We start from the raw sequence: 27988 nt of genomic DNA on the forward strand, positions 1-27988 counted from the left end.
GTTAGTTCTCATATCAAATCCTCACAATACCATGTGCATATCATATTTTTGTGGATATTTTTTGATGTCACAGGCCAAATTTGGATTTCTTTGAAGGTATGAAAATAATTACTGATTTTTTTTTCTTTTATCCCCCCCTATGCTGTACCTTTTATTCCCATCACTTGCTCCATACCTGGAAGCCTGTACCTCCCACTCCCCTTTATCCATTTTTCCCATCTCCCTATTCCCCATATTCATTAATTTGCTTAATAAATATTTATTGAATATATGCTATGTATCTAGTACTATTCTAGAAGCTGAGGATACAACATTGAAAAAAAAAAAAAATCCCTGCCCTGATGGTGCATTATGGTGATGATACTCTTAGGACCTAATAATGTATCAGAATATAAATAGGACTTTACAGTGACATTTCACAATTCATACAAAGTAGCATTCTTTCTATCTAATAGTCATTTCATACCTAGGATCAAAACTTTGATATATCACTGTTAATTAATAATAAAAAACAGATTTGACCTCCTTACTGTATTAGACCTTTCTAATTGAAAAATTTTTATTGTTCATTTTGATGATAGTTATGTAAACATAAAGTATTCATTCATAAGCAAGAATGAAGCCTAAATAATTCTACCACAAAATTACATTTGTTGTAGATATATAAATATTTTTATATGGCTTGGATAAATTCTGATTTTGTTAATATACCAAATGAATTTGTAGCATATTGAAAATGTTTCTTAAAATATCTTCAAGTAAAATACCTTCAAGTACATTTTCTTTTTTTATTGAGTTAATAAACGGATTTTTCAGAGAGGAAATAGTATATTCATCTTGCTTTACATTTAGCAAGTAATTAGTATTAATGAACTCAAGTAGGAAGTTTACAACTTTTGTACAAAGAGTTTGTCATAGTGTAGCAAATTCTAAATAAATGTTAACCAAGTATATGTAACATTAGATTTTATTTCTAATGCACTTACTAGTTTAAAATATAGATAAAATCAAAGCTAATCCCCAAATTGCCAAACTGGTTGCAGTAATCGTGATGCCCAGAGCAGGGACACTGGAGTCCTGTGGAGGAATAAACTTGATTGCTTGTGCAATATTAGAAACCTCTGAAGTGACATTAGCTTCATGGATGGCTTGAATTGCAATATAGAATTTGGTACCATTTTCTATTTTAAAAGGTTCTAGTTTAAATTCAAAATGTTCTATTGAGCCAGCCTCCTTAGGTATCAGACTGGAAGTGTTCACTAAAACAGCATTGTCAAAATCTTCTCGGAGATCCAGGAAACACTTACTTATTCTTATAATGTAGCTGTTGGCTGGAAAACAAATAGATACTTCATGTATATTAAAATCACTAGGATGCCTTAGTACCACTATATTGTCTTCTATTTAGAGGCCTATCAAAAATGCCAGTAGGATTTGGACATGGTAATGACAGATGTGGGTTTTATCTGGTTATTCCATCTTTATTTTAAGAACAAATATGCAGGCAGGTTTTTTTTTTTTTTTCAAAGATTTTGTTTATTTATTCATGAGAGACAGATGAGAGAGAGGCAGAGACACAGGAAGAGGGAGAAGCAGGCTCCACACAGGGAGCCCAAAGCGGAACTCGATCCCAGGACTCCAGAATCACGCCCTGGGCTGAAGGCAGGCGCCAAACCGCTGAGCCACCCAGCGATCCCAGCAGTTTTTTATCTAGTTATCTAATCACAAAAAAAAATTAATTCAAAATCATATAGTACTAGGGATGCCTGGGTGGCTGAGTGGTTGAGCATCTGCCTTCCACTCAGGGAGTGATCCCAGAGTTCCAGGATCAAGTCCCACATCGGGCTCCCTTCATGGAGCCTGCTTTTCCCTCTGTTTGTCTCTGCCTCTCTCTGTGTCTCTCATGAAAAAATGAAATATTTTAAAAAATCATATAGTACTAAAAAACATGAAATATAGATTTTTTTAGCAATAGAAATGTAAAGAGCTGAATCTACTTTTAGAACAAGGAACACAATAACTTTCAAGTATAGGAAAGACATTTAGTACCCCACATCTGTATTATTTCTCGTTAAGCTGAGAGGGAGTAATAGGAGGGGGGAGTAAGAGATCAGTAGAGTGAGAGACAGGGATAAGGATAAAGGAAAAAAGGAAGCAGAGAGGCTAGAATGTATACTAATTAAAGTGTGCTGAAGAGCTAGGGAGACTTTGATTAGTACCTTAATTCTACACTTTCTAGCTGTGTAACAAAGAAAAATATATTTCACCCTTTTTACCTTTTCTTTCTATAAATTGGAGATTCAGTCATTCAATTCATTCAACAAATACTTATTGAATGCCTACTAGTTGAGTGTTGAGAATTATATATGATAATATATGAAAAGTGTTTATTTTTTATTTTTTTAAAGTTTTTATTTATTTATTCATGAGAGACACAGAGGCAGAGAGAGAAGCAGGCTCCATGCAAAGAGCCCGATGTGGGACTTGATCCCGGGACTCCAGAATCATGCCCTGGGCTGAAGGTAGGTGCTAAACCACTGAGCCACACAGGCATCCCATGAAAAGTGTTTAGTAAAATGTCTGGGGCCTAAATACTTGAAATGTTAGTTATTAAAACTGTTATTTTGTCAAGAAAAGAAAGGAAGATGTGGACACAATTTTTTTTATTCCAAAATGCTTTTAGAGATCTACTAGAGCCATCAATATAAAAATATATTCTCACATTCTGAAATACTATGAGCGATAAAACATCAGAAGTTTTTTGGGGGGGCAGCCCCAGTGGCTCAGCGGTTTAGCGCCGCCTTCAGCCCAGGGCATGATCCTGGAGACAGGGGATTGAGTCCCACGTCAGGTTCCCTGCATGGAGCCTGCTTCTCCCTCTACCTGTGTCTCTGCCTCTCTCTCTCTCTCTGTGTCTCTCATGAATAAATAAAGAAAACCTTAAAAAAACAAAAAAAAATTTTTTAAGTGAAGACTAATTTTTCGTGAAATGTTGAAAGTGTTTAAAGTGTGTGATGAATAACCTTAATTTAGTGGTTTTAAAAAAATTCAGACCCTCTGCCTTAATCTAGTTTTTCAATAATAGGCCTTATCCACTTTATTACCCTTCACACACATTTAGGTGTGATCATCTATCTATCTTTTATCTATCATCTATCCTTTATTTTAATTTAGATATGTATATATATATATTTTTTTTTAACTTAGATATATTATTGTGAAATTTTGCTTTTTTGACCTTGTTCATATTGTTTGATTCCTTCTCTTCCTGACTCCCTAAATGTGCCTCCCTCACCCTATTTATGCAAATTGTACTCATTCTTCAAGACACAACAGGAAGCCCAACATCTTCATGAAGACTTGTTCACATATTTCATCCACTATGATGACTCTCTGTGATGAACTCCTATTGCATGGGATAGAGTTTTCTAGATTATTTTATGGAGGTTAATTTATTTCTCCAATTAGATCAGATTCTTAAGGACAAAGGATATGTTTTATTTTCATTTTGTATCAACTAGAGTATCTGGCACTGTGTTGGGTTTGCATTGGACTCCTTTACTTGTTGATGAACAATACAATTATTAAGTTGGTGCCCAAAGTGATAGTATCATAGAATTATAAAATATTAGAATTGCATCTACTTGTTTTAATATTTTTAGGTCCTGGTAATTCTCATATTTGACAGGTATGGAAATTGGGTCCTTAAGAATTTAAGAACTTCATTGGAGATTATATAGATATTTATTCTTTGAGATACTGCTACTACCTTCTTTTGCAATGCTTGATGGTAGCACTTGATATCGACTACAACTTCTTTTCATTTGTCACAAGGAAAAGGAGATCCCACCTAGTTTTATGCATTTGTGCTTAAACATAGTGAAGTTCTTTCTCTCCTAGGGTCCAGATGTAATGCAATCTTTCTTTTTTTAGTTCCTATAATTGACATGAGGGCATTAATTATGAACCCAATCTTGAACTAAAGGCATGATCTTGACTGAATTGAATTCAGAATTAAGCATTTGGTCAGGTAATTTTATTTGTGGCTTTTTTTGTGGAGGGATTTTTGTTGTTGTTGTTCTTCTGCCGTATTTTTAAGGATCATAGCATGAAAAAAATCATGTATTTCAGAAGTTGTCATGATAAGAGTTTTCAACATTGAAGTACAAAAGAGCTCTTTGTAGGTATTCTATGGGGTTTTTTTTGGTTTTAGAATTATTTTTTCCTTTTATAATATAAAAAAATACAGCTTTGAAAAATGTAATACAGGAAATGAAAGATTAAAAAGCGTCATTTCTTTTGAGAATGTGTGAGGTTTATTGTAACCCAGGAGAAAGAGTACTGAACATTGGGCTTTTCAGCTCTGACAAGCCCTGAGATATTGTATATATCGATATCGATATCAATATTGCATATTGCTTTCATTTTCCCTCTTTAAGAGAAAATAGCAAGATTGGCTTTATCTCAAAAGAATCTACTAGTCTAGCACAATGTTGGAATACGATAGGCATTCAATAAATAGTAGTTAAATTCAGTTTAAGGTATAGATAAAGTGACTCGACTTTTTAGAACCAGGGCAATTTCTTACAAGGAACTTGCAATGAATGAGATATTTCAGCCTTGAACTTTATTCAAACTCCATGGCCAAATCTCTTCAACTAGTGAGTTTCTCTTCATGTGATCCTCTCTCTCTGTGGGACACCTTCACTTAACTTGGCTAACTCCTTTCATTCTTTAAAACTTAGGTCAGGGATAGTCTTCCCAGGGAAGCTTTTTGAGATATATCTTGTGATCTTAACCCCTGACCAAAAATTTGTGGCCTTCCCCTGTGGCCTTCCAATGGCTGCCATTGTTGTGCTTACAACTAATCTCATCACATTCTGTACAATTGTGTGTTTATTTGCAGAAGATGGCTTCTGCACTCAACTGACTGTGAGAATAGAGATTATTTCTTAGGAACCTAATAGTGTTTGAAAATTCAACAAAAGATAATGAATGAATGAAATTGTACAGGTACAGAAACACTTAGAAAAACTTCTTTGTTAGAAGAGAATGCAATAGAAAGCTGTTAACTCATTCTTCTCAAAGTCATTTCTAAGATGGTTCATATTGTAAGTGGCAGTTTGGCACAACATAATTGACAAGAGTGGGTTAGATTTCTAAGTTATTAAATATAGAAATATATTTATATATTCCAAGTTCATCTCTTGGAACTTCAGTTTTTACATCTAAGAGTAGGTGAGTAATGGCCCATAGTAAATGCTTCATACCTGTTATTTATAAGTAGGGCATTAGAAAATTCCTAGCAAATGAAAGCCAAAGAGATTTCTTTTATATATTTTAAAACATAATATGAAACTTACCTTTTCCTTTATCAAGGACTTTGCCAGGGGCAGTCCATGATAGTTGTATGTGATCTTCTTTAACCTTAGCCTCAAGGTCTGTGATTTTGCCAGGTGGGAACACGTGGGTATGATTACCAGCAGGAGGAGCTCCTGATACAGTAAATGACCCTCCAGAGGTTAGTCGGCTGAAGTCTTCTATTTCAGCCTCTGCCTTGTCATCTTTGACTTCAGGCCTGGGTGGGTTCAGTATAATTTTACCTACCAAAAAAAGTAGTTTTATGACCTTTCATGGTGCTATGCCTGTTCTTTATCTTGTAATCTTATCTTGCAGCTGTAGAGGGGTTAATATTGATTGTGGACATTGAAAAAGTAACAGCCTTTAGTAGAAAATCTTGTTTTGTTAGTGTCATTTTAAAATTGATGAGGAGACATTATGCAATGTTAAAACTATCTCAACATAACTGTCTTTATTACTTAACTGTAAATTTCTTTGAGGACAAGTAATGTATCTTATTTATCTTAGTAGCTATAGCTTTTAGCACAATGCTTCCCACATAGGGAGGTGCTCAGTAATTTTTTTTTATGTAAATGAAATGAAGTGAGGAGGATGTAAACAAAATATGTTGGAAGCATAGTCCTGTGTTTAAGTTTATTAACATGATTATGGTTTTGAAATATGCAGATGATTATATAACTGTATACTTATATTTTCCATAGTATTTAATATTTTCAGTGCTTGCCACATGTAACTTACCTAAACAGATGACGCATTTCTATTTTAATGCCACTTACCATTTTCAACGTAGCCTGGTATATACAGAGCTTTGTTCTGCTGTTGTCTTAAACTTAGTCTAGCCATGTTGTTTTTCGCCTGGGCATGTACTTTTAAACTGTATCTACCATTTCCATGGTAATCTGTAAAATATCTTGAGTAGATGCCATCATTCTTCACAGTATCAGCGCCTAAATATTATAATATAATAACTAACCATTCAAAAGAGTAACAGTGACAGTCCTAACTATTCATGAGCACTAGTGTTGGCAGTCATTTTGGGAGTGAGTATAGATAGCACAGTGGTTTAAGTACATGAATCTCAGAATCAGACTTCTTGGTTCAGAGCCTGGCTTGGCTGCTTGCTAACCTTTGACCTTGGAAAAGTAATTCGTGGTAAGCATTCAGTTAACATTAACTATTATTATTTTTTAAAGGAATCTTAACAAAATGAAGAAAATGTAACTAAACTAGAAGATGCAGATGCAAAACGCTGACACTAATGAAAATAGAGAAAAATTATACTCCATTTCCATGAGGAAGGTAAAATTGTTCATAAAATTTAAAGAAGATAAATGTGCTCATATTTATGTATAGTCAAGATAACAGAGTAAAAAGTATTAAAAACATTAAAATAAACATTTATTTACTTAAAAATAAATTTATTTGCAATGTAGTAAATATTGATTTCTATGTTATATGACTATAGCAGGATTTTAGGTTAAGTGGAAATTGATGCAGATTCTTATTACCTGCACCATTGTCCCAGAGCTCCAGTATTACTTGATGTCCATCTTCAGTTTCTATAATGGCTGTTACATTGATTCCCAAAACAGGCAAAAACCCTTGACTGACTTGTGCATAAACAATCATTGGGCTAGGGTAATGTGTTGTACTTTGGCTCATGTGAGCAGTTGCAATTACTGGGAGTGTGGTAGGACTTCTTGCTCGAGTAGTCACTGTCACCGTTAGCATTTGAGAGTTGGCATGTTTATTTAGAAGACTATAAGTCCAAGTACCTGTCTGAAAATTGAACATATCTATTTGAGAGCTTTTATAATATTTTCTTATTCTTGTTTTGAATACAAAATTATTTAGAAATTTAAGCAGAGTAATAGTAATGATTTTTACTATTCAATTATATAAGCTAGTAAATAGCATGACTATAAATCTCTATTGTACTTGGCTTTTAAAAAAGACTTATTTATTTATTTTGAGGGAGAATGAGACTGAGAAAGAGCGGGAGTGGGGGAGGAGCAGAGAGAAGGACAGAGGGAGAGATTCTTTTTTTTTTTAATTAAAAAAAATTTTTTTAAAGATTTTTATTTATTCACAAGACACACACACACACACACACACACACACACACACAGGCAGAGACACAGGCAGAGGGAGAAGCAGGCTCCATGCAGGGAGCCCGAAGTGGGACTTGATCCCAGGTCTCCAGGATCACGCCCTGGGCCAAAGGTGGTGCTAAACCACTGAGCCACTGGGGCTGCCCGAGGGAGAGATTCTTTTTTTTTTTTTTTTAAGATTTTATTTATTTAATCATGAGAGACATGGAGGGAGAGAGGCAGAGACACAGGCAGAGGGAAAAGCAGGCTCCATGCAGGGAGCCCGACATGGGACTCGGCTCGGGACTCGATCTGGGGACTCCAGGATCATGCCCTGGCCAAAGGCAGGCGCTAAACCACTGCGCCACCCAAGGATCCCTGGAGGGAGAGATTCTTAAATGGATTCCTCGCTGAGCACAGAGCCCAACATGAAGCTCCATCTCAGGACCCCCAAATCATGACCTGAGCCAAAATCAAGAGTTGGATGTTTAACTGATGCCACCCAGGTACTCGTCTTGTTTTTTTTTTTTTTTTTTTTTTTAATGACAGATAATCTGTTGTTGCTTTAATATTGACAGTGTAGGGCAGCCTGGGTGGCTCAGCAGTTTAGCGCTGCCTTCAGCCCAGGGCGTGATACTGCAGTCCTGGGATCGAGTCCCACGTCAGGTTCCCTGCATGGAGCCTGTTTCTCCCTCCCTCTGCCTCTCTCAGTGTCTCATGAATAAATAAAAATAAAATCTTTAAAAAATACATTGACAATGTAGTAGATGTTACCTTCCCCCCTCTAAATTGATAGATAAATCACGGTGAAAATAAAAGAATATTCTTACCTCTGCAGTCCCTGGTATTTGAAGTCGAGCAGACCGAATATTTAGTTTATTTTCTTTGAAATCTGAGGTTTTATATTTTGTTCCTTTTGGATCTTGGAGAATAATTTCTGGCTTTTGTATTGTCCATGTGACAACAAAGAAAGTGTCATTTCCAATTGTACTATCCACAGGCACTGTACCATTTATCCATTTCTTCCCTGTAACATTCAAGGCTTTACTTTCCAACTGTTATATAAATAAAACAAAGAACACAGAACCATTTTGTAATTATAGTTAATAAAATTTCAAAGTTTTGTCAGTTCAGAGTAATTCTAAATTTATGTCTAAGATTTCAATAAAATAAGAATTCTTTTGAAGAATTTTCCAAATAAAATCACTTATAATTACAAAGAAGAGATAAATGAAAAGATGGCTACAAGTGTCACAGAAAAGAAAATTCAATAAGAAATATTTTCAGGCAAAAGAGTTTTTTATTAGAAAAAGAAATGCCTTTTTAGGATAATGGAAATTTATCATAAATGTGGAAGGCAAATAATTTTTCTGAGATACCAACCTGAATAGCCTGCTGCGTGATGCTGCCGCTTCTAGATGAAATTCTACTGAAAGCATCAATAAGGCCATTTATGTCTTTATTGGCATAAAAACGATGTCCTCCTAAAATGGAATTATATTTACTTTTATAATACTAATTCTAATTGGGAAAATCATACTTGTTCTTGTGCTCTTATCAATATAAATTTGAAGAAAACCAAGAACTGGCAAATATTATTGTTTTTATATCAATCATTAGATATAAGGGCCTACCACATTAGTAAAGCTGATCTAACAACTAAAAAATGTTATAAAAATGAAATTTAAGATAATTTTTTGAAACAGCTGCTTATTTTTAGTTGTGTTTAAGGCATGCCAAAACAATTTAGGGAATAACAGTCTAGAATTAATTAGAAAATAAATGAGAAAATAAATAATATATGAGTTAACAAAGAGAGAAATTACATAGTTGTAAGGAATAGAAAAGGATGGGGGGGCCCAGGTGGCTCAGTCGGTTAGGTATCTGACTCTTGATTTTGGCTTGGGTTATAACCTCAGAGTCAGGAGATCCAGCCCCTCCATGGGCTCTGTGTTGGGTGTGGAGCCTGCTTACGATTCTCTCCTCTCTCTCCTTCTCCCCCTACCCCACCATGCTAACATGCACACCCATGCTCTCTTTCTCTAAAAAGAAAAGGAATGAAAAAGGATAGATTGCTGGGTGCAAGAATTGGTAAGCAGGGCTTTAATTACTGCCTTGAGCAAATTGTTTGTACTTCTGTAGGTTTCCATTTCTTCTATGAATTAGTGCTATCTGAATCTTGACTGTAGGATTGAACAGGACAAATATGAGCAAGAATTTTGGAGTTGGGCAGCCCCTGTGATGCAGCGGTTTAGCGCCGCCTGCAGCCTGGGGTGTGATCCTGGAGGCCCAGGATCGAGTCCCACGTCGGGCTCCCTGCATGGAGCCTGCTTCTCCCTCTGCCTGTGTCTCTGCCCCAATCTCTCTCTCTCTCTCTCTCTGTGTGTGTGTGTGTGTCTCTATGAATAAATAAATAAAATCTTAAAAAAAAAAAAAGAATTTTGGAGTTGAGAAAGTCATTAGTAGCCATGGAGAAAGAAGTTTCAATTTAGTGGTATTGGTAGAAAGTGATGAGAAATGAATGAAGATGGAGAATATTGACTAATATTAGAAGAAGCTGACATAGGTAGAAATGCAGGAAGTTGGGGGAGAGGAGAGATTAATTTGAACGACAAGGAAGGGACAAGATTAATTTTTAGGATAGGAAATTTTTGAGCAGTTTTATGGCTTAACGAGAGAGAGCTTGGAAATGGGAAAGACTAAAAATATATTTTCTATTCAAACTATTTTCCAAAGGTTTACCTGTCATATTTGACAGAATCTCCAGTTCTTTGGCAGCAGAAGGTCCCAGAGCAATGGTGTGGATGACTGAACCACTTTTCTTTACCTCCTCGAAGCATAAGCTTATGTTATCATCTTCCCCATCTGTTAGTAATATAATTTCAGAACCAGAAGTATTCTGGTTACTGTGGATAATTGCCTGGTAGTGAAAAAGATTATTAATATAAAATATCATATCTTAATAAATTTAAAATAAAAATAAACCTACTCTTTAGTCTTGGAGAAGTCTTTAGGCCTCTGCTTCAGAGTAGGCTAAAGGAAACTTTTTGTATTGTCATTCCAGGCTGAGTTGGCATGGAATTTAATGTAATGTACAATGGCCTTGGAGGTTTTTAAAGACAGTGTTAACAGTGCTTCTAATTCTTTCAAATATATTCATGCTACCCAAGAGAGAAGGAAGAAAAAAAACACTTAGAACAATGCCTAGCATATAGTAAGTACTAAGTGCATGTTAGTTATTATTATCCCGGGAGATGCTTGAGGTAAAGGCAAAAGACTCAAGCAGTTTTGGCAATACTAGACAGCATTTGCAAAGTCATGACTAAAGGCAGATATGCCAAGTTAAATGATGTGCCTTTTTATGTATTTTAGTTGATCATCGAAGAATCTGAGAATTTCCTGGAAAAAATCATTGACCTGCCGTAAAGTAGGAAGTTTATAAATTTACCAAGTATTATAGTTTTTTTGTACCTTTCTGACTTCTGTCAAGAGTATTGGCTAAAAATCCTTGGTCAAACAAATTGAGAGTAAAGTTTCCCTCTGCCATTTGCTAAATATAATATCTAGTGTTTAGTATATCCCTGCACCCATATATAATAGAGTTCTGTAAATAGCCCAGTGTAGTGATTAGCTTTTTGGATTTTGGAATAAGAAAGACAAGGTTTTGAATCCTACCTAGATTTACCAACTACTTTATGATCTTAAGAATGATATTTGATTACTCTGAAACTCAATTTCCTTTTGTGCAAAATGGATATAATAATAATACATGACTAAAAGAGTAATGGTAAGGTAAACAAGATCATACATGTACTTAACACAGGCAGTAATGTAGTATATGATCAATAAATTTTAGCTGTTATGATTGTGCAAGTAAAATGCTTATATGTTGCTATGGTTTCATTTTAAAAGTAATTAAGAGGTATTTATAATTTTGTGACTTGACAATCTGTTCAGCAATAGACTCAGGTCAAAATATCATAAGATATATATCAAAATATATTAAGAAGAACATATGAACCAATATGTTCAAACATTAAGACATATTTCTAAGATTTAGTACTATCATATTTTAGAAGCAAATAGACATCTATAAGAATTATGTTTATTATAATAGAAGTCCTTTCTTGAGCACTTATAATTCTCACAAATGAAATAGGTACTGTTGTTTTCCACATTTCCTTAGTTGAGTAAACTGAGACTTTGAGTTGATAACTTACCCAAGGTCATTTTGCTAATAAATAATAGAGCCAGAATCTCAGGTTTACCTGAATTCAGAGCCTGCGTGCTTCCTTAAACCAATATGCTTTATAAAAAATAGACTCCACAAGAAAGCTAAGAGATGGTATTAATTAAAGACCTGAGAAAAGGGTGATAATTTCCACTTTTTTAGCTGAAGCAATAGGAGGGTCAGTGAAGGAAAGCAGTTTTCTGTATTTGTGACTTAAAAATTGTCAATAAATAGGCTTAAACAGAAGCTATCTTAAAGGTTGGAAGAAATTCAAATGCATACCATTAGGCAGGTTAATGTAATGCTCAAAATAAAATATTGTTCCCAATATTTTATTTCAAAATTTTTATTTCACTAAACTTCCACCTAATGTGTCTTGGGTTTGGTACTATACTGCTTGAGGAACTACGTCTATCTTTGTGATTTTTAATTGTCAGTTTAACTTGAACTAGGGTTTTCTTTATAACATAGAAATAGTACTAAATTTCCCTCTTCCGCAGTCTCCTCTACAGCATTATTGTCTACTCATAGTAGTTCAGACTGTGGAAATGATAAAGAAATGGAGAGCTCCTCAATAAAATCACAGTGATTACATGCACACTGGATTTTTCTTCCCTTACTTAACTACTCCCAATGCAATTTAATGCCTGAAGAGTATGTTGAGGGAATAACTACATTCAGAGAGGCTCCAGCTCTAAATAACAGACAGTTGGGGAGTCTTTTAAAAATGTATATTATTTAGATACGGGACCTATGAGCTCATGACCCTTGTTCAAAGATAATGGAGTAAAAATAAAAGCAATGGTAAAAAACAAATGACATTTAGAAAAGCATTTTTATTTTACCTGGAATCCTGCCCTGAGACCACTGCAAATTGAAGTTCCACCACCGGCTGCTTGAGGCAGGTTTGCAAGGATCTTTTCATAAGCATTATGATCAGTTATTTCTGTTAGGTAATTTTGGATTGTAGCAGAACTTTCAAATGTGACCATACCAGTCAAGGATCCCTTTTCAATAATTTGAATCAAGAACAGTTCTGCTGCTTGATTCATTTGAAAGAGACGGTCTTCCTGCAAGAAAAAGATGTCTGAACAATTCCTGAGTCTCCTCAAATCTTGACAGATTAGTGAAAGACCAAGTTGTTCGTGAGCGAGAGATCATGATAGTAATTGATTACCATATTTTAGAATTTGATTCCTTTATTTTATTTAAAAGAAATAATATTAAAGAAAAAATTTGAAAATCAGTCATGTTATACTTAGTAAAGTCTTAAAAATCTGGGGCACCTGCGTGGCTCAGTAGTTGAGTATCTGCCTTTGGCTCAGGTCCTGGGATCGAGTTCTGCATTGGGCTCTCCCCTCAGGGAGCCTGCTTCTCTTTCTCCCTATGTCTCTGCTTCTCTCATGTGTCTCTCATGAATAAATAAATAAAATAAAACAATCTATGCCTTTTTATTTAAGTTTTATTCAGGAATTTCTACTAAGAAAATAATTTAAAATGCATACAGAAATGTACATTGCAACCTAATTTTTGTAACAAGTTGAAAACTCTAAACAGGGTTGACTAAATTATAATATGTGCATATGATACCACCATTAAAAATTACATCACGAAATCATTTTTTTTCCATAGGGAGTTTTTAAGGTATATAAGTAAAGGGGGGAGGAGCAAGATGGCGGAAGAGTAGGGTCTCCAAATCACCTGTCTCCACCAAACTACCTAGAAAACCTTCAAATTATCCTGAAAATCTATGAATTCGGCCTGAGATTTAAAGAGAGACCAGCTGGAATGCTACAGTGAGAAGAGTTCGCGCATCTATCAAGGTAGGAAGACGGGGGAAAAAGAAATAAAGAAACAAAGGCCTCCAAGGGGGAGGGGCCCCGCGAGGAGCCGGGCTGAGGCCGGGGCGAGTGTCCCCAGGACAGGAGAGCCCCGTCCCGGAGGAGCAGGAGCTGCACCGACCTTCCCGGGCGGAAAGGGGCTCGCAGGGAGTTGGAGCAGGACCCAGGAGGGAGCAGATGCCCTCGGGCTCCCCGGGACAGTAACAGCAACTGCGCGCCCAGGAGAGTGCGCCGAGCTCCCTAAGGGCTGCAGCGCGCACGGCGGGACCCGGCGGGACCGGCGGGACCCGGAGCAGCTCGGGGGGCTCGGGCGGCGGCTCCGCGGAGGGGGCTGCGCGGCCCGGGAGCAGCTCGGAGGGGCTCGGGCAGAGGAAGAGGCTCCGTGCAGAGGGGCCTGCGCGGTTCCAGGAGCAGCTCGGAGGGGCTTGGGCGGCAGCTCCGCGGAGGGGGTTGCGCGGCCTGGGAGCGCGAATCCACCAGCGCAGGCTCGGGAGCACAGGGCGCCGGGACACAGCCCAGGATCCGGCCTCCCCCGGGACAGGCAGAGGCCGGGAGGGCCCAGGACAGCAAGGACGCTCCTGCCCCAGCTGAGCAGATCAGCGGCCCCGCCCCGGAGCCTCCAGGCCCTGCAGACGGAGTTCCTGCCGGAGCTGAATCCAGGTTTCCAGAGCTGCCCCGCCACTGGGGCTGTTCCTCCTGCGGCCTCAGGGGGTAAACAACCCCCACTGAGCCCTGCACCAGGCAGGGGCACAGCAGCTCCCCCAACTGCTAACACCTGAGAATCAGCACAACAGGCCCCTCCCCCAGAACACCAGCTAGACGGACAACTTCCAGGAGAAGCCAAGGGACTTAAAGAACACAAAATCAGAAGATACTCCCCGGTGGTTCTTTTTTTGTTTGTTTTTGTTTTGTTTTTGTTTTTGTTTTGTTTTGCTTTTTGATTTGTTTCCTTCCCCCACCCCCTTTTTTTCTCCTTTCTTTTTCTTTCTCTTTTTCTTCTTTTTTTTTTTTTTTTCGTTTTTTTTTTTCTTTTTCTTCCCTTTTTTTTTCTCTTTCTCTTTTCTTTCCTTCTTTCTCTCCTTTTTCTCTTTTTCCCAATACAACTTGCTTTTGGCCACCCTGCACTGAGCAAAATGACTAGAAGGAAAACCTCACCTCAAAAGAAAGAATCAGAAACAGTCCTCTCTCCCACAGAGTTACAAAATCTGGATTACAATTCAATGTCAGAAAGCCAATTCAGAAGCACTATTATACAGCTACTGGTGGCTCTAGAAAAAAGTATAAAGGACTCAAGAGACTTCATGACTGCAGAATTTAGAGCTAATCAGGCAGAAATTAAAAATCAATTGAATGAGATGCAATCCAAACTAGAAGTCCTAACGACGAGGGTTAACGAGGTGGAAGAACGAGTGAGTGACCTAGAAGACAAGTTGATAGCAAAGAGGGAAACTGAGGAAAAAAGAGACAAACAATTAAAAGACCATGAAGATAGATTAAGGGAAATAAACGACAGCCTGAGGAAGAAAAACCTACGTTTAATTGGGGTTCCCGAGGGCGCCGAAAGGGACAGAGGGCCAGAATATGTATTTGAACAAATTCTAGCTGAAAACTTTCCTAATCTGGGAAGGGAAACAGGCATTCAGATCCAGGAAATAGAGAGATCCCCCCCTAAAATCAATAAAAACCGTTCAACACCTCGACATTTAATTGTGAAGCTTGCAAATTCCAAAGATAAAGAGAAGATCCTTAAAGCAGCAAGAGACAAGAAATCCCTGACTTTTATGGGGAGGAGTATTAGGGTAACAGCAGACCTCTCCACAGAGACCTGGCAGGCCAGAAAGGGCTGGCAGGATATATTCAGGGTCCTAAATGAGAAGAACATGCAACCAAGAATACTTTATCCAGCAAGGCTCTCATTCAAAATGGAAGGAGAGATAAAGAGCTTCCAAGACAGGCAGCAACTAAAAGAATATGTGACCTCCAAACCAGCTCTGCAAGAAATTTTAAGGGGGCCTCTTAAAATTCCCCTTTAAGAAGAAGTTCAGTGGAACAGTCCACAAAAACAAAGACTGAATAGATATCATGATGACACTAAACTCATATCTCTCAATAGTAACTCTGAATGTGAACGGGCTTAATGACCCCATCAAAAGGCGCAGGGTTTCAGACTGGATAAAAAAGCAGGACCCATCTATTTGCTGTCTACAAGAGACTCATTTTAGACAGAAGGACACCTACAGCCTGAAAATAAAAGGTTGGAGAACCATTTACCATTCGAATGGTCCTCAAAAGAAAGCAGGGGTAGCCATCCTTATATCAGATAAACTAAAATTTACCCCAAAGACTGTAGTGAGAGATGAAGAGGGACACTATATTATACTTAAAGGATCTATTCAACAAGAGGACTTAACAATCCTCAATATATATGCTCCGAATGTGGGAGCTGCCAAATATATAAATCAATTATTAACCAAAGTGAAGAAATACTTAGATAATAATACACTTATACTTGGTGACTTCAATCTAGCTCTTTCTATACTCGATAGGTCTTCTAAGCAAAACATCTCCAAAGAAACGAGAGCTTAAAATGATACACTGGACCAGATGGATTTCACAGATATCTACAGAACTTTACATCCAAACTCAACTGAATACACATTCTTCTCAAGCGCACATGGAACTTTCTCCAGAATAGACCACATATTGGGTCACAAATCGGGTCTGAACCGATACCAAAAGATTGGGATTGTCCCCTGCATATTCTCGGACCATAATGCCTTGAAATTAGAACTAAATCACAACAAGAAGTTTGGAAGGACCTCAAACACATGGAGGTTAAGGACCATCCTGCTAAAAGATAAAAGGGTCAACCAGGAAATTAAGGAAGAATTAAAAAGATTCATGGAAACTAATGAGAATGAAGATACAACCGTTCAAAATCTTTGGGATGCAGCAAAAGCAGTCCTAAGGGGGAAATACATCGCAATACAAGCATCCATTCAAAAACTGGAAAGAACTCAAATACAAAAGCTAACCTTACACATAAAGGAGCTAGAGAAAAAACAGCAAATAGATCCTACACCCAAGAGAAGAAGGGAGTTAATAAAGATTCGAGCAGAACTCAACGAAATCGAGACCAGAAGAACTGTGGAACAGATCAACAGAACCAGGAGTTGGTTCTTTGAAAGAATTAATAAGATAGATAAACCATTAGCCAGCCTTATTAAAAAGAAGAGAGAGAAGACTCAAATTAATAAAATCATGAATGAGAAAGGAGAGATCACTACCAACACCAAGGAAATACAAACGATTTTAAAAACATATTATGAACAGCTATACGCCAATAAATTAGGCAATCTAGAAGAAATGGACGCATTCCTGGAAAGCCACAAACTACCAAAACTGGAACAGGAAGAAATAGAAAACCTGAACAGGCCAATAACCAGGGAGGAAATTGAAGCAGTCATCAAAAACCTCCCAAGACACAAGAGTCCAGGGCCAGATGGCTTCCCAGGAGAATTTTATCAAACGTTTAAAGAAGAAATCATACCTATTCTCCTAAAGCTGTTTGGAAAGATAGAAAGAGATGGAGTACTTCCAAATTCGTTCTATGAAGCCAGCATCACCTTAATTCCAAAGCCAGACAAAGACCCCGCCAAAAAGGAGAATTACAGACCAATATCCCTGATGAACATGGATGCAAAAATTCTCAACAAGATACTGGCCAATAGGATCCAACAGTACATTAAGAAAATTATTCACCATGACCAAGTAGGATTTATCCCTGGGACACAAGGCTGGTTCAACACCCGTAAAACAATCAATGTGATTCATCATATCAGCAAGAGAAAAACCAAGAACCATATGATCCTCTCATTGGATGCAGAGAAAGCATTTGACAAAATACAGCATCCATTCCTGATCAAAACTCTTCAGAGTGTAGGGATAGAGGGAACATTCCTCGACATCTTAAAAGCCATCTATGAAAAGCCCACAGCAAATATCATTCTCAATGGGGAAGCACTGGGAGCCTTTCCCCTAAGATCAGGAACAAGACAGGGATGTCCACTCTCACCACTGCTATTCAACATAGTACTGGAAGTCCTAGCCTCAGCAATCAGACAACAAAAAGACATTAAAGGCATTCAAATTGGCAAAGAAGAAGTCAAACTCTCCCTCTTCGCCGATGACATGATACTCTACATAGAAAACCCAAAAGTCTCCACCCCAAGATTGCTAGAACTCATACAGCAATTCGGTAGCGTGGCAGGATACAAAATCAATGCCCAGAAGTCAGTGGCATTTCTATACACTAACAATGAGACTGAAGAAAGAGAAATTAAGGAGTCAATCCCATTTACAATTGCACCCAAAAGCATAAGATACCTAGGAATAAACCTCACCAAAGATGTAAAGGATCTATACCCTCAAAACTATAGAACACTTCTGAAAGAAATTGAGGAAGACACAAAGAGATGGAAAAATATTCCATGCTCATGGATTGGCAGAATTAATATTGTGAAAATGTCAATGTTACCCAGGGCAATATACACGTTTAATGCAATCCCTATCAAAATACCATGGACTTTCTTCAGAGAGTTAGAACAAATTATTTTAAGATTTGTGTGGAATCAGAAAAGACCCCGAATAGCCCGGGGAATTTTAAAAAAGAAAACCATATCTGGGGGCATCACAATGCCAGATTTCAGGTTGTACTACAAAGCTGTGGTCATCAAGACAGTGTGGTACTGGCACAAAAACAGACACATAGATCAGTGGAACAGAATAGAGAATCCAGAAGTGGACCCTGAACTTTATGGGAAACTAATATTCGATAAAGGAGGAAAGACTATCCATTGGAAGAAAGATAGTCTCTTCAATAAATGGTGCTGGGAAAATTGGACATCCACATGCAGAAGAATGAAACTAGACCACTCTCTTTCACCATACACAAAGATAAACTCAAAATGGATGAAAGATCTAAATGTGAGACAAGATTCCATCAAAATCCTAGAGAAGAACACAGGCAACACCCTTTTTGAACTCGGCCATAGTAACTTCTTGCAAGATACATCCACGAAGGCAAAAGAAACAAAAGCAAAAATGAACTATTGGGACTTCATCAAGATAAGAAGCTTTTGCACAGCAAAGGATACAGTCAACAAAACTCAAAGACAACCTACAGAATGGGAGAAGATATTTGCAAATGACATATCAGACAAAGGGCTAGTTTCCAAGATCTATAAAGAACTTATTAAACTCAACACCAAAGAAACAAACAATCCAATCATGAAATGGGCAAAAGACATGAACAGAAATCTCACAGAGGAAGACATAGACATGGCCAACATGCATATGAGAAAATGCTCTGCATCACTTGCCATCAGGGAAATACAAATCAAAACCACAATGAGATACCACCTCACACCAGTGAGAATGGGGAAAATTAACAAGGCAGGAAACAACAAATGTTGGAGAGGATGCGGAGAAAAGGGAACCCTCTTACACTGTTGGTGGGAATGTGAACTGGTGCAGCCACTCTGGAAAACTGTGTGGAGGTTCCTCAAACAGTTAAAAATATACCTGCCCTACGACCCAGCAATTGCACTGTTGGGGATTTACCCCAAAGATACAAATGCAATGAAACGCCGGGACACCTGCACCCCGATGTTTCTAGCAGCAATGGCCACGATAGCCAAACTGTGGAAGGAGCCTCGGTGTCCAACGAAAGATGAATGGATAAAGAAGATGTGGTTTAAAAAAAAAAAAAAAAAGAAGATGTGGTTTATGTATACAATGGAATATTACTCAGCTATTAGAAATGACAAATACCCACCATTTGCTTCTACGTGGATGGAACTGGAGGGTATTATGCTGAGTGAAGTAAGTCAGTCGGAGAAGGACAAACATTATATGTTCTCATTCATTTGGGGAATATAAATAATAGTGAAAGGGAAAATAAGGGAAGGTAGAAGAAATGTGTGGGAAATATCAGAAAGGGAGACAGAACGTAAAGACTGCTAACTCTGGGAAACGAACTAGGGGTGGTAGAAGGGGAGGAGGGCGGGGGGTGGGAGTGAATGGGTGACGGGCACTGGGTGTTATTCTGTATGTTAGTAAATTGAACACCAATAAAAAAAAATAAAAAATAAAAAATAAAAATAAAAAAAAAAAAAAAAAAAAAAAGGTATATAAGTAAAAAAATCATACAGGAACTCCTAAGCGCCTGTGGGGTTTCAAAAAAAATCATATTATAAAATACTATGTAAAATATGATCACATTTTTGAGGAGGAAAAACAAATGCACAAGAAAGACTAGAATGACATACGCTCAATGGTGGAATTATGGATGAAATTTTTTTTGTTCAGTTATAGTATTTCTGGTTTGTTAGAACTCAAAGAATAAACATAATCCATAGTCCAATCATCTTAATATAACAATTATTTTTATTATAGTATTTTATCTCCTAGTACTTGTCTATATAGAATCATTGTACTAAAATTTATTATAATAATAAATATGTATTTTAGTTAACTTAATAGAATTAAACCTAAGATTAAATTATATTTCTAATAGCTTAACTACTTAATTTAAGAGAGCTAACAAATAAATGTTTTACCGAACTCATGCTTCCAGATTTATCAAGTACCAAGCAGACTACTCGCTGTTTGGACTTCAGCAATGAAAATGTAGGATGAGGTGGTGGATCTGTTCCTGTCATGGGAGATGCATTCTGAAAATCTTCAGAGTTCATAATTATATCCCATGTGCTTCTGCTATTACACATTTTGTTTTGTAGGTTTGGAGCTTCTGTATTGTGAGTTTCTGCTGTACAAAATTCAGTTACCTGGAAAAAAATAATTTAGAAGACTCAAATATAATAATTGGTAAGCATTACTTTCCTTTCCAAATATGTAGCAGGCTGGAACATCCTCCACAGATTTTATCTCCTGACAATTAAAAATCATTTTATAACAATCTGACATCCATTTTGCATACCTCAGCAGAGAGGAAGCAAGGTGAAACCATCACTGGAAAGTTTTTTGGTAATTCTTTTACATAATAAGAGATCATGGCAGTCGGTGGGGAGGTGGGGGCAGAGAGTGGCAACTGGCACAACTGCTTAAATTAACTTATTTTCCCTTCTGGACTCCTGGGTGACTCAGGCTTGAATTAAGTTTAGTGGAAAAGGGACTGGATTTGCAGTAATTTCTAGTTGCCCTTTAAAAGTGGGATAAAGAAAATGACCTTATTTAATTGCCTAAATGTTTTCTATATCTTTATAGTTGACCAAGAAACTTGAGAACAGATATTTTAACAAGCTGAATTATTACTGGCTCTAGTGAACTCTGACTTACATACTCTTCCTGAGAAAGTAATAAAATCTAGGGAGAAAATGAGGAAATGTGATTGCTTCTTTTTCAGTTGCAAATGATGAGTTGTATCTAGTAATTCTGCCAAATGATGTTTCCTTACTATGCAATTTGTGAAAATCCTCTCAAGTTTTGAAAACTTAGTAACTTGGGAAAATGCTCCCATAAATTAATGGAACATTCAAGAAGGAATTCATCTTGCAGTAAGCCTCAGATTATTAGAAATAATATTTTTAAAGATATTTTATTTATTAGGGAGAGAGAGTGCATGTGGGGAGGGGGGCACTTCTAGTCTCCTGCCTTCTCAATCATCTCACTCCATTTTCCTCTTCACTGCTAGTATGGTTATCTTCCTGAAAGAATTAAGGTAATGATATCAGCTTGTAACACAGTATTAAGTAGGAATAATGAAGTTAAAGGATGGAAATCATGGAATTGAGCATTCAGTATTTCAGATCATATCTCTTTTGGGTCTGAGTTGATGCCCTAGGTACAGATGCTATGCAATTTATTTAATCTGGGTTTTGAAAATAAGTTAGTGTTAATCTGGACAAGATGTTCAGTACTTATCTCTGAGACATTGCTTATATAGTTAGTTGCCCTCCGTATTTCAGCTATATGATCTTCTTCATTATTATTCATTTCTCAGGTAGGCAGCATGAGTTATCTCCTGACAGATGCTCTTGGTAGTTATAGCTTGGTATAGACTGTACGTATTCCAATTATCCTCTCGTGTCACATGATCTTATATCTAGTTGGATGCTGAATTCTGATCTAGATTCTTCAGGTTAAAGTAAACTTTTTTTAACTTGCATTTCAAATATTTCTAGGAGGGACCTTTTTTAGACTAGAAAACAACTTCTACTTAAATATCTAATTGGATTCAAGAGTTTTAGAAGCAAATATCAAGTCTATGTTTTTTACTCAAGTTCTGCATCTGCATCATGCTCTAGGCTCAAACAATTTTAAATTTTATTGGGACTAATAGGCCTTTACAAATCTCTACCCAAAGAAGTATTTTTTGCTAGTGATTTGGTATGTAGAAACTTGCTCCTTTTAAATAAGCTAGTCTTACTATCTAGAGGTAGTATATATTGATTTGTTTTTGATAATTTTCATATTTAAAAATCTTTTTTTTTACATGTTTAGAAACCTTCATTAGGTGACTATAAGTTTACATTAATTAACATTGGACTTATCCAAGGAAAGAGACAATGGACTATTATCTAAATATTTATATAAATTTTAAAAATTAAAACTTTAAAGTTTATTTTGTATTCATCTTATGCTAAGCACTATGATCACACTTTATTCATACTACCTAAGAACAAAGACACTGAAGTATTATAATTCCCATTTATGAGATGAGAGAACTAAATCTCAGATTTAGCAGTTTGCTCGTAGTGACACAGTTTGAAAATGACAGACAGGGTTTTGATAGCAAGTCTTTGTGACTCCAAGGCATCTGTTCTTATCCACTGAGCTTTATGCATTGAAACCAGATATTTCAGGTCAAACATTAGCTTTAAAACTTGAATTATTGTGTTATTATTTTATAATTGATGAGACTGGTAATTGTGAACTTTTCCCTTAAGTTTGTTATGTAGAAACAGAACCATGTACATTTTCACAGTATCACTTTGCAATAGCTTGATGTACATTAATAAATACATCTCGTACTTTAGAAAGTTCTAGAAAGTCTAGAATGTCAGTACTTTTCTAAAGCTATAGAATGAATTACTTTGGAAAAGTAGTATGACTAACACTTAGGAAACAGAATTAAAAGTGAGGTTGTAGTTTTAGAGCTACACAAATCCACAGAGTCAAATGAGGGAAAGGATGTAAGAAATTATGTGACATCAATGAAAAGGGAGCAGTTCTACTTCTGAAGAAAAAGAACAGGTTAATAAAAAAAAAAAAAATTCCAGACACACCCTGACACAGGCTGGAGAAAATAGGCATTGGTTATTTGTCTGACTAATCTCCTTACTTTCTATTGGTATACATAATTTCATTGTAGAAAATCCAGCTTCCTTAACTAATTTTTCCTGAACTATTCCATTGTGAAATTAGAAAAAGAAGGTACTTACAGAATCAAGACTTTGCATAAACATTATGGAGTCCCTTGTAGTCTGGGATTTTTCTGGGATAAATGTACATTTTGCTTCATAGAGCCCTGTCTTTGAGTCACGCCTGCATTGCCTTGTTATACAGCTGCTTCCCTGACATTCCTTGAAAACCACATTAATGCCAGTAATATGAGTTGAACATCTATGATGAAAGAATTAAATTACACTTGTATGTGAAGACCAGAAATCATGAAAAATGACTAACATCCTACAACCTTTCCCTTAATGATAATTTCTATAGATCACAGACAAATATTTCATTTTCACAGAAGTAGGCAAAATGTCTTACCCTACTTACAATTGGTGTCAACAAGAATAATCATGCCAATTCATAGTTATTAACATTCATTATTCATTAACGTGATCACTTAATCTATAATCCTTGTGATCTTGAGCTAAAGATATTTCCTAAACTATAGGACTATTGTAAAGATAAAATGAGTTAAGAGATACAGAAGAGTGGCTTCCTAGTGGGGACGAGAGAGTCAACATTATGCTGAGAACCCTCTTAAATTTCTACATAGGATATAAACACATACACACATATTGCTATATAGATGTATACATATATGCATGTATACCATACATACAAAACCATGTGTTTATATGTGTTTGTGTTTATAGCATTTTGCAATTTACATTTTGAAGACCGCTGAGTTAGAAGGATGAAATAAACCTTTCTTTGAAATGCTTGTGCATTCAAACAAACCATTTTGTCTTTATGATAATTGTCAAGTCCCTGGCAAGGAATGAGGGGTAGAGTGTGGATAAAAGATTCTAAAGAGTTCCTGTTTATCTGTAGGATTTACTTTTACTCTGCTTTAATATTAAGCATCATGATATTAATCTACTTAGATAAATTTTTTTGTATTGGAAGGGTTAAAGGAGATGGCAAGTCATATATTCCAAGAGAGTTAGCTCTAGAGTAAACCTGAAAATTAAACTTACCCTTCTTCAAAGTGCCTGACACACAGTGGGAGTTCTTTAAATATTACTTTAGATACTTGTTTTTACTAACATATCTCTTTTTATGACTGATAAAACCTATTTATTTTTCACTGACTTATCAAAAATTTGTTATTTGATAAATTCTTTGTTTAGCTTTTACTTTACTTTGTGCCAGGCTGAAGTCTAAGGGATTAAAAAAAAAAAAAAAAAGGCCTCAAGATTCTTAAAGTCTAGTGTGGAAAATAAAATTACACAGATTACTACTGCTCTGTGTGTGAGAAGGCCATGTGTGTTGCTTTGGAGACACTCTCACATCTAATACGAAATGGAGGGAGAGGAAAAAGACACCTGGGGAATAAATGTTTAAACTGAGCCTGAAAGAATGAACAAGCATTGTTGTATAAGGGAGGTGGTAAGGGGAGGAGTTGCATGGGGTAAGAAACCTGTCTGCATGAGACTCCAGGCAGCTCAGTAGGGATAAAGCAAACAATGTGAAGGACATGGGGAGAGGCATGTTTCTCTCATACCTCTTTTCTATAATATGTTTTTTATCCCAAAGACTTGTTTCCAATTACACTGATTTCTATTGTTCTTTAATACTCTTTAAATATTCCATATTTGAATATCTCATCTATTACTAATAGGACCTGTCTTATTCTACCCAGAATTATATTTAGATTTAAGAAATATAATAATAAAAAACATTTATCTTTTAAAAATCATTTACTCACTTATGAAAAATACTTTTTTTAGCTTAAGATTAAATGAAGAATGAAATATATTTAACATGAAGCTCTAGTAGTTTAGTTGATTTCAGTGAAACAGGTTCACCTTAAAGACTTATGAATTAAATAGAATAAAAGATTGGGGAAATAAATAAATAAATGAAATAAAGGATATGGTAGGAACTTGAACTCCAGTTCTCAGATATCTCAAGGATTAGGCTACAGCTTTTTCCTTTCTCCTGTGACAATAACATATTTTAGTACAATCCCCATGAATACTGAAATGAGTCCCAATTCCTGATTGATCTTGATTCCAAGGTAGAATCCCCAGAAATAGTTGGACATATACATAGTGGGGCAGGTTGGACAGTGCAATGAACTGTATGAGCATTTAACCACAGAGATGGCTTTTGTTTGCCTAATAGAAAATTTAAAAATAATAAGTGAAAAGATTCAAAAACACATTTGTTCAATACAATGATACCTTGTTGCTTCAATAGTGTTCTTTCTGGAAATATAGAATGGCTGGTCCACATTATATTCATCAAATACTCCCCATCGGAGATGGGCCCACTCATGGACAAATACTCTGCCTATGAGAGAATATTATTACTTATAAATTAATACTTAACAATATTTTAATAAGTGTCCATGTATCTTATGTCCCCCTGCCTAATTGAGTCAGAGAACTTAGAAACTGACACCTTTCATTATGTCAAAAATGTTAGTATTTATGACATTTTTAAATTTATTATTTTTATTAAATACACACAAAGAAATATAATTATGTTGGCATATTTCCAAACAAAGATATTAATTAGTACTTATTTCTCTCTTTTTAAGATCTTTAAAAATACCATTAATCACAGTGTCATATTTGTTGCCAATGGAAATAAAAATAGAAGTATAAAATACAGGGACTCCTCGGTGGCTCAGCGGTTTAGCACCTGCCTTCGGCCTGGGGCATCATCCTGGAGTCCTGGGATCAAGTCCCACATCAGGCTCCCTGCATGGAGCCTGCTTCTCTCTCTGCCTATGTCTTTGCCTCTCTATCTCTGTGTCTCTCATTAATAAATAAATAAAATCTTAAGAAAAAGAAGTATAAAATAGATATCCCTACCTCGGGACCCATAGATAGGCAAATTATTAGTCAACAAGAAGTTTGGAGTAAAATGTATATATTGTCCTTTTTCCCCACATTGTCCATATTGGAGTGTATAGGGATCATCTCCATATTTTAGGTAAGGATTGGCAACTATAACATCTGCCTAAAAAGCAGAAGAACAAATCAAAACTTCACAAGAACAATAGAAACAAGGATTTCTTTTATCAAAGTTAAGACAAGTAAAATTACCAAATTAATTACTAAAGTAGTAGCTAGGAATTACTAAAAAATTATGAGTATTAATTTTTAGGAAGCACAGGAAGAGAAAAGCAGTCTAGGAGCTAGATAAAATACCCTACCTGGTCATATGATTCTTGTTTTGGCATTAAGTACTCAGATTTTGATTTCCAGGTCAGTGGAATTAAAATGCTTACGTTCCTAAAATAAACTCTTCGTTTGGTGGCATGAAACAGGTAAGTTGAAGCTTCAATTACCATTTCCTGGCAAAATTAAAAATATTTTATGGTAACAATTCCACAATGAAATGAGCATGAAAGTGAATATAGGAATAAGAAGGCAAATCTAAGCTCCCTTTCCCCAAATATTTTGGCAAGGCCTAATGAAAACATAAGTTGAATTTTATTCTCTCTTTAGTCTGTAAACTCATTTTTGTATATTCAGAAATCAACTCTATTTTCTACCTATCCAGACCTGCATTCAGTATTATGGGTTGGAGAGGGGAATGAGTTCTGGATGAGATTAAGACTGAGAGCTTGTTGGCAAGTTGCTTATTTGATTAAACAGAGATGCTCATAATTGGGTTGAGAGTTTAAGTTTGGTAGGTTTTATACTTAATTGAAAACAAAACCACTTTGCTATATTTATTTTGAATTATTTTTTCATATGGAGTGTGTTCATAAGAGGCAAAGTTTTACCAAGCAGCAATGAAAATAAAAATATGTAGGTCTCGTTGGCTTCACATTCCATTTTACCACTTCTTGTAAGACTGTAGGAGTCACTTAGCTTCTCTCATTTATGCAACAAGGGTAATAATTTACCTTATAGGGATACTGGAGGATCAAAGAAGATAGTATATATTAAAATGCTATATATAAAGATGTTTTTATTATACTGATTAAGCTAAATAAAATTAAACAAATCAACTTCAAAAATATGCAATATTTTCTTTAAAACCAAATATATCAGAGATTTTAACTTTTCAGAGTTGACAAGTATGAACAACTGAAAAAATATTTAATGAAGATCTAGGGATTAAGTGTAGGTTAGCTATTTAAATATTATAAAAGTAACTTTACTAAGGTAAAATTTGAAAAGAATTCTCCAGTAGGTCTAAGGTCTTTCTGTTAGCTTCGCAAGTTGGAGAAATATTGTAATTTGGCCTTCTAATAATTTATTAGGAGAATGACTAATACTAATATGTGCTAAATTATACTTAAACTAAGCAGTTATTAATCTTGACAGTTTAGATATATATTGCATAAGTGATGAATACTATCTAAGCAGTTTTGAAAAGTTATAACTGTGTGAGCATGTATACATGCCTTGGCTATATAGATGGAAAATACTTACTGAAATAAAAATAAGTGGATAATAAAATTTTCTCTCTTACCTTTATGTTTTGAATGAGTTTTTCATCTTCTGGTACACTAGGGTTAATTGCAATGACCATGCCATCATATCCATTGTTATTCAAATTTACCATTGAGCTTTTCATTCCAGGCAAGAGATGTAAAGCTACGAACAGGATAGCTTTCAGACTGAACACCATTTTTGTACATTACTTGTGGAAATGCAAGCAGAGTATTTATATATCTTCTTAACTTACGAATTTGGATCTAGACCAAAATATTTGCATATTATATAACATTATGAATTGCTAAAATATTTTGATGAACTTTCTTTTCTCACTTCCTTATCCTAAAGATTTAAGTTGTTAAATAGCAATGGGGATTATGCTAACACATTTATCATACTTTTTAGGAAGCTGAGGTCTTAAGGACTCATGGAATTGATTAATTCTTTAGATTGTGTAATTGTCATTCTCATCATGATGGTTAGTCATAGTCATTGTCATTATTATCGAGATTGTTCCATCCAGGGATCTTTTCATAGACAAGCACTCTATGGAAGGATGAGAAACTAAAATAAAAAGTACCAGGAAAG

General features: G+C 36.0%; 1 protein-coding gene and 1 long non-coding RNA gene across 4 annotated transcripts in view; one reads left to right on the top strand and one right to left on the bottom strand.

Annotated features, from left to right (window-relative positions):
- LOC112640940 (uncharacterized) overlaps nucleotides 1-27988 on the top strand; it is a 93481-nt gene that overhangs the window by 37329 nt on the left and 28164 nt on the right. The window contains exons 3-5 of one of the 3 annotated variants that reach the window (XR_004816337.2): nucleotides 6555-6660; nucleotides 10516-13326; nucleotides 19711-20411. This is a non-coding gene — a long non-coding RNA (uncharacterized LOC112640940). Of the gene's footprint in view, nucleotides 1-6554; nucleotides 6898-10515; nucleotides 13327-19710; nucleotides 20412-27988 lie in introns of those variants that run through there. The other 2 variants (XR_004816336.2, XR_004816339.2) reach the window with 2 other exon arrangements.
- Nucleotides 777-27598, bottom strand: LOC118355096 (calcium-activated chloride channel regulator 1-like). Its single transcript, XM_049111719.1, has 14 exons — nucleotides 27435-27598; nucleotides 26164-26304; nucleotides 25820-25967; nucleotides 25184-25292; nucleotides 22988-23168; nucleotides 20144-20371; nucleotides 12528-12752; nucleotides 10194-10371; nucleotides 8835-8935; nucleotides 8282-8506; nucleotides 6870-7140; nucleotides 6138-6308; nucleotides 5364-5603; nucleotides 777-1331 (listed from the first exon to the last, which is right to left on the bottom strand). The coding sequence occupies exons 1-14, from the start codon at nucleotides 27591-27593 to the stop codon at nucleotides 991-993; spliced, it is 2718 nt and encodes a 905-aa protein (XP_048967676.1). The 5' UTR covers nucleotides 27594-27598; the 3' UTR covers nucleotides 777-990.

This window comes from Canis lupus, chromosome 6 (assembly GCF_003254725.2).
Source record: "Canis lupus dingo isolate Sandy chromosome 6, ASM325472v2, whole genome shotgun sequence".
Lineage (NCBI taxonomy): Eukaryota > Metazoa > Chordata > Mammalia > Carnivora > Canidae > Canis > Canis lupus.

Excerpts from the sequence above, each read along its gene's own strand:
- LOC118355096 (XM_049111719.1), bottom strand. The coding sequence starts at position 27,593 with ATGGTGTTCAGTCTGAAAGCTATCCTGTTCGTAGCTTTACATCTCTTG. Across the intron at positions 23,169-25,183 it reads AACACTATTGAAGCAACAAG|ATGTTCAACTCATATTACTG; the intron begins GTATCATTGTAT and ends CTTTCATCATAG. Across the intron at positions 12,753-20,143 it reads AATCTGGAAGCATGAGTTCG|GAAGACCGTCTCTTTCAAAT; the intron begins GTAAAACATTTA and ends TTTTTCTTGCAG.